General features: G+C 41.1%; 1 protein-coding gene across 4 annotated transcripts in view; it reads right to left on the bottom strand.

Annotated features, from left to right (window-relative positions):
- Positions 1–4,632: 4,632 nt before the first annotated feature.
- The window catches only part of slc12a7b (solute carrier family 12 member 7b), a 54,439-nt gene continuing 48,316 nt past the window's right edge, over positions 4,633–10,755 (bottom strand). For 3 of the 4 annotated variants that reach the window (XM_035668755.1, XM_035668989.1, XM_035668910.1), the window contains 3 exons: positions 9,974–9,988; positions 8,518–8,651; positions 4,633–7,483 (listed from right to left, as the gene is read on the bottom strand). In XM_035668755.1, coding sequence (XP_035524648.1) covers positions 7,392–7,483; positions 8,518–8,651; positions 9,974–9,988 — 241 coding nt within the window. In that variant the 3' untranslated portion in view covers positions 4,633–7,391. The remainder of the gene's footprint in view (positions 7,484–8,517; positions 8,652–9,973; positions 9,989–10,755) is intronic. The other variant, XM_035668832.1, reaches the window with a different exon arrangement.

The raw sequence follows: 10,755 nt of genomic DNA on the forward strand, positions 1-10,755 counted from the left end.
TATCTATCTATCTATCTTTTATTTTAGTGGCAACCTTGGACCGTTTCCGGTCTTTCCCTGTCTCACTTTGTGTCGCTTGACGTAGCTCTCCTCCCCAGTTGACTTTAACCCTTCGGCTGCTGGACAGAACCAGACAGCCTGCACTGAGGTGAAGCTGCTACTGTCCTCTACAGAGGAGTTATTCTAAAAAACGAAATCCAAGCTCAGGTCTGTGAACAGACATTATTCAGATTTCATTAGAACATTCCTATGATGTGCCAGGTGAGGTTACAGTGCACTTACTGTACTTCAATTTCATCTATGTCATCATGAACTCGCTGCAAATGAGGGAGCATATTTTGGTGAAGAATTGTCTTTGTATTTTTCGAAATTGTCTTTGAGACACAGTGACACTAGAGCCATTCTAAGGTGTTATATTCCCTCAGATGTTCTGCACAGCGTGACTGAAAACACTATTTACCATACATCACCATACTGGTAGCTCTACGTCCTCTGTTCCTCCTGGTTGTTGTATGTTGCCTCTATGACACACATTTCTGATTTCACATCAGCTTTCAAACACGTGCAGCTCTACTGACCAGCTTTACTCACTCAGCTGCACAGGGAACTGCAGCCCTAACCCTACAGTGGAGTACAGTGCACGCTTTACGCTCCACAGGGCCGTGTAACACTGCCTGACAGGATGCAACAAGACAGAGACTGTCAGCGGGAAAGACATCATTCTTTAAGGTTTAAGATATGATAGAGCTGAGCTCCTTTGCATTCTGCAGCAGGGATCAGAAGCCTTTGAAGTGGATAGAGGATTTAAATATCATCATGGCGGAGTCCACTGTGCACTCCACACACCATCTTCCTCTGGGGTTAATAGAGAGGACCGCTCACACACTGGGGCCTCACTGGGGAATGTGCCACAGTAGTTCATTTTATTGATTTTTATTTTATTATTTACTGAAATGATTGTACAGAATCATCTTTTAAATCCATGAATATGTCCAATGATAAATGTATTTCCAATCATGTATTTGCCTTTTCTCTCAGGTATGTTCTGTAACAGGAAACTTTTCTATAATTAAACAGCTGACACAGTTTGACTTTGCACATGTTTATTAACACTTTTGACACACAAAGAAGTGCAAACCTTTACTTTTTTGTATTGTCAACACTGTTTTCCCTTATCTTTAAGCTGCATTCATATAATTCATTTTCTTTATTACTGAGCTTCTGCTGCTGGGTATGTGCGGCCTTCAGCATGTAAAAGATGTGACTGGTGCAATGGGCGGTGTTAAGTCATCAACTCAATGTAAATATGTACGTTTTGTTCATTTCAAATTAATTAAAAAAAAAAAAAAACTTTTTCCACTGCAGAACTTGACCAGAAACAGTTGTTGAATGATCTTAAATGTGTGCTGTGTGGAATGTTCTTGTAAACAAACACAGGTTATGTTTCCATTCAGTGTTTCTCACCAATATGCACTGTGTGTATCTCTGGGCTCTAATGAACCTGCTGAGTGCCTCCTTCTTTCCATATTTACATCCATGTTTACTTGCTAGCAGCTTTCCTCCTCATTGCTATTGTTAGCATGTTGCTACCACAACTGAACTGCATTTTACATGAAACCAAACTTGGTAGCGCTAATGGTCAAACCTCCAAATTGTAACATTATATCTGAAGTCTTATTTTTGTTTCTTGAACTTCATTTCTGAAGTTCAGAGAACTAAAAGGACCAGTGTGTAGGATTTATTGGCAACTGCCATCTAGTGCAGTTGTAGATCGCAACTGTCTACGGTGGCTGTGAAACACACAAACAGCCTTATCTAGAACCAGTGTTTGGTTTGTCCCTTCTGAGCTACTGTAGAAACATCGCAGTTTGGTTAGCTTTAGGAAAAGAAGTTACATAAAGTATCATGTGTTAGTTAAATAGATTTTCTAAGTTAACTAGTTTATGTTTGTACTTAAAATAAGTCAACATTGACTTTTGGTTTCACACAGGTCTCCTGGCTGACAGTCCTGTGTACACACACTTTGTTGCTCTTCATGCTGCACCGTCATACATGTACTGGTCACGTCTAGTCGAGGCAAAACCTGACACTGTACAGTAGTTTTATTTCTGTAAATAAAACCCACCTTGCCTGCATCCATCTGTCCACCTGCTCAGCTGAGAAAACACAAAACCTCCAAATGACGGCCTTTCACCTGGCAGGACCTCTGCTGATCTACAGCTGATGTCTGCTGTCAGTGGACAGAAAAAGCTGAACATTATAGTTTGAATCAATATGGGCACGAGCATCAAATATTACACTGAATTGCAGACAACACTTAACCGTTATTTTTGTCCACAGTGGTAGTGCTGCTGCTGAGAATCAATGAAAACATTTCTTTGTGCCTTTCAGTCTCTCTCTCTCTCTCTCTCTCTCACACACACACACACACACACAGTACAGTTTCAACACGCGCTGTCAACATCCAGCCTCTCCTATCGATTTGGTCAACAATGCACAGAGCTAACAGAATAGAGGCAGACAGTACTTTGGACTGACAGATTGTGCAGAGAAAGTGGTGAAAGGCGACCGCAGGCTACAAGAAGTCAAAGGTCAGTCAAGGCTAAAGCTCAAGGGTGTGCTTGTCGGAGAGTTTTTGGCAGAATGTGCAGCAGAGAAGAAGCCTTTTTAAACACTGGAATATTTGGTAACAGGATTCAGGTTCAGGGCGTTGTTGCAATCAGCAACATGACTTCCTCCTTCAGTTACAGCAGTGCAACTTATGATCAGCCCAGGAGCAACTATTAGCTTTTAAAAGAAGTCAATACTTTTGTAGAGTCAACAGAAGTGAACTCTAAATTGTAAACATGACGCAGTCTCTGCTTTGCTCTCCCTTTTTGCTCTGTCATGGTCACGCTCTAATTCAATCAGATGTTGGTATGGTTTGTTTGTGTGAGACAGAGCATGTGACCGGTCGGGGTCAGGCCTGTTGGTGCTGGATAGCTGATTGTCCAGTTTGATAGAAGGGGAGGTGCAGATGGGGCTGGAGGCGACTGACACCTCCCACAGCAGAGGGGGCTGAATGGCTCCCTGACAGCCTGCTGCACAGAGAGGGAAAGACCGCGTACAGGTCAGTAAACGCATCTCCTGGTCATCGGATACTAAAAGGTGCCCATGCTTGATTTGGCTCAGCGATAAAGCCATCAAGCTGCAGCATGAAGCCACCTTCAAGGCAAGGCTGCCCTCTAGTGGACATGTTCCACCAACAAGACTATGAGTCTGCAAACTATAATAAGGATCTAGTGCAGTGTTCTAAAACCTTTTTTGCTTGTGACCCCTTAATATGAAACTATATCTCCTCCCATCAGAGGTTGTATGTCTATGTGAGCAGTTCAACTGAACAGGAGTTTTCCCTTCTCAGATTGTTTCATATAACTGATTTTAGAGGCGTAAGGTTTTCACAAGAAAGAAGCAAAGCATTGAAAAAGCCCAGTTAAATTAACATAATTTTGTGTATAAGAATTAAGGTTTTTATTAATCATCTCGTGAACCCTTGCAGGGGTCCTGATCCCCAGGGGGAACCTCTACTGTACGCCTACAGCTGTATGAACAGTCTAATCTAGTTTGTCAGAAATGAGGAGGAGGGGAAAAGGCAGTCACAGACAGTCTAAAGTGTTCTATCTCAAATTTATGAGAAAGTAAATCAAAGATCAGAGATGGATTAATCTGCAGTGGGGCCCTGGACAAAAGTGAGTTGTGGCCCCTATCTAGCCCAAAGCCCCACAAAACCAACCAGTACTAAACTGCACTACTACCTCCACTCAGGTTTGTTTTAGGTCTGTTAGTTTGCATATTTGTTTAAAGACAAATTTATTTAAGAATATCCAGCATGTAAGCATAATATCAGCTAAAATACTCAAAGGTATTAAACTTTGATATAAGTGAGCATTAGGTCAAAATGTATGAACCTTTTATGCACTGAAACCATGCACGCATACACACAATATGTACAATATAGGAATAACTAGCATAGAAACAAGTGCCAAATGAGCTGATAGAGATAGAGTAGAGAGTATGCCAACTATTAAAAAAAAATAAACAAAATACAGCAACAAAAAATGGGTGTGTTTACCTAAGTTGGTGAACATGGTAAATGTTATACCAGCCAGTTGCCTTTGTCAACATATTAGCATGCTGGCATTTTAGCATTTAGCTCAAGGCATTGCTTTGTATATACAGCTTGACAGAAATGCTCTGACTGTGGACTCATTTTTAACAAATCTAGTCAGAAAACATTCCGACGTGTCATTGAAACTGTCTTGTTACCATCTCTGCAATGTGATATCAGTCCTAACAGTGAACACCACTAGCCTGCTATGTCTTTCTTTTGGCTAGAGATGTATCTTTATCAGCACATTTTCAAGAGAAAGTATAACTCACCTTTAAGAGAACATGAATGGGGCACCTGGTAATGCACCTGGTGGAGCTGAAGGCCCTGCTTCTGCGGCCAACCAGTAGGCCTTCAAAAAAAACTTCACAAATGGAAAGAAAAAGTGATATGAAAAAAACAAAAACAACAATTCACTTTCTTTTCAGGGCTTCTGTAAAATCATGGTAAAACTTCCTGAATAAGTGGATGCAGACAGGTTTAGGTTTATTTCAGCACTTTTAATAATTACTCAGAGAGGCACAAATACAATTTACAGGGCTACCTTCCTCTATATATGCGCCCACAAGTGACTTCCTGTTCCAGCCTGTGAGGCCTGCCAACTGAGCCGGACAACAGCAGAAACACAAACATTATGCACAGGGACACACACTCTCACACACATTCTGCTGGTCCTCTCACATAGCAGAGGCTTTTTTTTCCTTTCATAGATCTGTATGTAAGAGAGAGAAGAGAGCTGTGATTGGACATGTTTTTATTCCTTCAGCCGAGCCTCAGTGACACCTTGAGGTAGATAACATTCTCCAGTCACCTCGAACATAAGAGCTGTGAAACACACACTGCTGACAATCCTATTTACCTCCAGGAACTTTTTCTTCTTTTATTTAACATTTTCTCTTCAAGGTTTCATGTACTTTATAGTTTTCTTTCTGCACAGCTACTGCTATTCAGCTCAGTAACCAAATTAAAAAAAAAGAAACGTCTATAATAATTTATCTTTACAACTTTCAAACTTAAAACTAGACAATTTTAAGTTTATTTACACAGAATTATGTTTTATCTTTGGTGGCTAAAATATAAAACCGAACAAGGGAACTGAAATGACCTTGATATAGTTACTGAGTTAATTAAACCATTCTTTTTTACCCCAGTTGCTTCATTCAAGTTTCTTAATATTTTCAGTCCGGGGTGCCCCTGTATCCAGAGGGGTTTTCGGTCCTGTGTGCATGCTGTGTTTCTGGTGGGTTGGAACAAAGCACAAAAACAGTGCTGCCGTCTTCACACATACAACCTCTTTCTGCCTCCTCCCATAAAAATCACACTGAAAATAAACACTTAAAGTAACAGAAAGATCAATTATAATGTAACAAACACTATGTAGACCATTACTATATAGTTACACAGGCATACATCGACAACTGAACAAAAAAACACAACAAAACACGGATGTTGCACAACTGACAATCAGAAGTTCTCATTCCCCTGCAAAGAACTGCAGGAGAACACGACTTTCTGCTTTACAAAATACTGCACAGCTAATTAGAAAAAGAAACTGTGGAGGTACACGTGAGAAAGGGCTTAATCAGATTTCCTTCTTTTCTTCTGACACAATACATTTTACAGCATGTTTTTGAAATGCCCTGGAAATTGCACAATTAGCTGCATTTGCTCAGTTATTCATATGCAGAGTTTGACAAGAATTCTAGCAGGAATCAGGAGCTGTATCATAAAAAAAATGTGCTTTATGGGGTTTAAAGATTGTCGATGTAAAAAGCAGTATCTGCTAATGTATTAATAATACTTCCACAGTTTCTTTTGTAGTCATTTTGGCACTTTTTCTCCTACACATCCTCATAAGTCATCTACTCAGTCTGGGACTCAAAGCCTAAAGATCTTACGTTTGGTAAAATATTATAAAAACAACATTGAAACATGAGTATTAAATAGTATGGAATTATTTGCTTCCTGCATCCTTTTTCGCGAGCTCATTTATCGGTATCTCAGTCCTCGTATGTCAGAAGGATGTAGTGGCGTATTGACTAGTAGAAAGAGCCACTGTAGGCGACAGAACCGGGCGACAGTACGCAGTGAATTAAGTGCTGAAAGATCGGTAGTGCAAAGTCAACAGTGCTGTAACTTCATCGATATGGGAAGAATTACACTAATTCAGGTATCAATTTGTGCATTCACGTTTTTAAAACAATACTTTGTTAAATGCAAATTAAAGATTTAATGTGCCAATCTAATATTTCATGAACCTACTGCACACTGTCAAACAGCCCTTGGATTAAAAAAATCTATAGTTATTCCCAACTGAGCACTACTTCAGACACCATAAATATGTATACATGTGCATTAGATATGTCCTTTTATAAAGCTTACAAAGGGTCCTAGAATATGAACTATGGCTATTTTCCCTATTAAAACAACAGCGTTCTTTGACAGTGGGAAATGTTGACCTATCATCAAGTATCAGTACCCCACTACTCCCACCCACCTAAAGGAAGGTGTTCCAACATCTGGTGTGCGTTCAACATCCTCCTGGCCACACACAACTCTACTACCTAACCAGGATGTTTTAGCAGCTTCTAAACACAGTTTGCCCTGTATGTAGTTTATTTTAAATGAAACGTATGAATGGTGATGCAGGCCGTACAAATCACCAAACTGAAAACTTAGTATGTGTTGTTATGAGTGACCTTTCTACACTGAGCTCAAAGCCGTTCTGTAACTTGTCCTCTCTGTGCTGTTTTTCTCAGGTCCAGTGAACGTCTCTGCGCCTCCCAGAGTCGAGCACACCAGACAACAAGAAAGACTACGAGGTTCATATCAACAGCACACATTCACTTCTTTGCTTATCTTTACATAGCGAGTGCAAGCAACTTGACGACATCAACACGAGAGGGAAAGATTATGAAAATGTAACAGAACATAACAACGTTTCCAGAGTTAAATGAACAATATAAAGTGTCTCTATGCTCTATCTTCCATGTGCAGGGGTACTGTGGCCCAGCGTGGACACACACTGTGCTCGTACTCTCAGCCAGTCAAATGATTCCACGCTAACTTGATTCCTTCATCACGAGGTCCTTCAGACATTTGTCAATCACAAGTGGTCCCGCCTTCCAACAACCCCCGCCCCCTTCATAAAAACCAAATTAGGCTTCTTCCCCAGAAAATGCCCGGTGACTGGTATCCACGGCAACAGCCCATGTGTGCATGGTGGGGCGTAAGTTTTTTTTCTTTAAGAGTAGATGGTGATGACTTCTCGGCCACCACCTCGCACCAGGAGGACCCGGTTCAGACCCTCAAGAAGGACCTCCAGAAACTCCATGTCTGGGGAGACAGCAGTCAAGGTACAGAACATACAGAGAGCGGAACAGTACCACATTACTCCCCTCCACCATCTCTACTGTGGCAGAACTCTTGTCCAACACAGTCAGTATTCACTACAGTATACATTAGAATGAATTGCAATGGTGGTAAAACTTGCAATAATCTCTTTTTTGGCCACTTAGGGGTAGCAGAAGCCAGTTGAGAACACAACACTGACATATAAGTTGAGATGGTAAAACATCCAGCAGTTAATTGAGTCCCACCCCTTTCGCTCTGTGCTCCAATAACAGTTGAGCAAGCCTCTGTCAGAACCTCAGTCTACTTTCTCCTTTCCTGTACCTGATATGCTATGAGCTAGACTCTAGATTAAAGGATCAGTGTGTAGGATTTAGTGGCATCGAGTGGCAAAGTTTCAGACTGCAACTGAACATCGCTGGCGTCTGTCAACAACCTAGGAAAGAGAACGGGCTGTGAAATTTGTAGGAGATCCTCGTAAATGTTACACACTGGACCTTTAAAAGATACCGGCGATATACACCGATCAGACATAACGTTCTGACCACCTGGGCACCCTGGTGGTTATAATGTCATGCAGCCCCATACCAAGAAACTGTAATGCACTGTGTTCTGACACCGTTCTATCAGAATCAGCATTAACTTTTTCAGCATGTTAGGCTACAGTAGCTCGTCTGTTGGATCAGACCACACTGGCCAGCATTCGGTTGCGGTTATCTTTTCAACATAGACGAGCCTAGCACATAGCAAAATTAAGTACAGGAAAGAGGAAGTTGACAGAGGTTCTGATTGAGACTTGTTGTGGAGCACAGAGCAGAAAAAGGAGGGACTTAGGAAGGATCAGTTGGAATTGTGTTTGTGTCAACTGGAAAATATAAGTATTCACTCTCTTTTTGCTCTGTTTTTGGTTGCCACCAACTCCTGAGGGAAATATCTGAGTCACTCACTTCTTTCACAATGTGTCCACACTGTAATAGATTGTTATAATAAAAATATTGATTATAGCTGCCTAAGGATACAGTTTTCGTCTCCTCCTCTGTTCTTAGGTGGTCCAGGCATGTTGAGCAGAACCAGGTGAGCTCCCTGCGACTTGTTGACCACCACCTCGTTCAGCTTGACAGCTGTGTGCATCCGACGAACATTTGACTGGTTCCTAGTTTGACAAGGAGCTCATAGTGAGAAATGGCAGCACTGAAAAAAACATTTAGAACCAGACTAAAGTAAACTAAAGCCTACATTTCCTTAGAGATAATACAGGGAACTTAGCTTGCCGTAGCCCTTTTTCACAGCAAACATTTTGACTTGTCATAGCAAGAAAATCACAGGTGTTACTATTAACATTGACAATGGCTCTGTTCTATTCTAGTGTCCCAGTAAGTTGGGACAGTGTGACAGTGAGCCAGCGTATACAATACCAGGACCCTAAAACTGAAGCAGCTAAATGGAATTCAATTTTCAGTTTATTATATAAAAAACTTTTCTGTGAAAAAGGCCTATTGTATCAAGCAGTGCTAGGTAAAAAAGGAGCTGCACAGTGGAAAATCCTTTGCTCATGCTCTCCTCTTTAAATGAATAAAACCTTCATTTACAGTATAGCCAAAAAACTCACTGAGAACAAGCTCTCCTTTTCAGGAGTCTCTTGTTTACATGGTTATACAACAGAAAAACAAATGGAACAGGCCGTTTTTCTGACTTGCCTATGAATCAAAACATCACTAATACACTTTGTACTTAAAACACCATCAATGGTATAACACATAATCATTGTAATAACAACATTTTATCAAGGAGAAAAGTTGCATTTTAGTAAAAGCATTCTGCATGTTAGCGTCAGACACAAATGAGAAAACAAGGCGCAGTTAAAGGGACAGAAGCGTGTTGAATTTCAAATAAAGAGACAGTGTTTTAAGACAAAGGGGACATGCATTATTGTTTAGTTTGTCCAAGCCAATTCAAACTAACTGTATTCAGTTTATTAATAGTTTTAACTTCTGTCAAAAATAGCATCTTACATGTGCTCTCTCTTTAAATGTTGCCTCTTTATCATCACCTTCACAATGTGAGATCACAAAGCAATAAAGCAACGGGACAATTTCACAAAATTCTGCTTTCCATTCTACTGAATACGAAAAACATTTATATTACAATGTCAAGACCAAAATTAACATTTATTTTGCATTAGCTAATAACAAACAGGGAAATGGAAAGCACAAATTTGCTCCTGCATACAAAAAATGTCACAAATAATACATGCAAATTTAATCAATGGAGGCTTTTCCAACATACTGCTTGATGCTGGAACAGGAAATCCATGCACATTAGCACATAAAAACAAGGACAAAGACATGTGCGCACACACACACACACACACACACAACACACACACACACACACCACACACCACACACACACACACACCACACCACACACCCAGAGGTACGAGCACATGAGCTAGGCAAAGAGAATGCGACTTACAGGCTCTCCCACTCTCTAGAAGGAGGAAAAATGGGACAGAACAACAGAAACAGGCTTAGATGCTTCCTATGTCAGCTCTCCAGCTCTCTCCACCACACTGCATGCTTCCAACTGTCCCAAAGGGGCTCGTCGTGGCACCCGAAGGTGACCTACGTACAACCCCAGAAAGTGACACAGGGCCGTTTGATGTGTACGGTGAGGCTTTGTGGAAAAGCAGCCTCCATTTCTTCCTGTCCTGTGAGACTTTCATGACTCATTTAAACAAACTTTATAAGCCAATAGAAGTGGACTGGGACGCACCTGATGAAGTCCACACACTGATAGTAAGGACAGTATGGGATGAGAAGGTGTTAGTGGGTCTGCCGGTGGGTCTGGCCATTGCACTAAGACTGAAATGGCCTTGAAGGGTGTACACACATGCGCACACGCCCACCAAATGCAGCCTGAATGCACACACCATGCAGACGGTCGTCCGATTTCAACCTGTCAGCCTCGTCACTACACAAGTACTACGTCTACACATGCTGTCCCCCCTGCACTGAGGCTTTGGCACCATCCTGAAGTATTGTCACTGCTGTATATGCTGTGCTTTACTCTTCAAATCCTTCTAATACTTCACACATATTCTAACGTTTTAAACTTGCGAAAGCAGTTCAAAATGGTGCAAATGTCTCTTACAAGGCACATGCAACAACATCATGTTTTGTACCACCTTTACAGTAGTTGTCAGTGGCATACACGGTAGATTTGACACTCCTCTTATTTGAGAATGGACCCTTAAA

This window comes from Morone saxatilis, unplaced genomic scaffold, assembly GCF_004916995.1.
Source record: "Morone saxatilis isolate NCDOM2014 unplaced genomic scaffold, NCSU_SB_2.0 Contig0, whole genome shotgun sequence".
Classification (NCBI taxonomy): Eukaryota; Metazoa; Chordata; class Actinopteri; family Moronidae; genus Morone; species Morone saxatilis.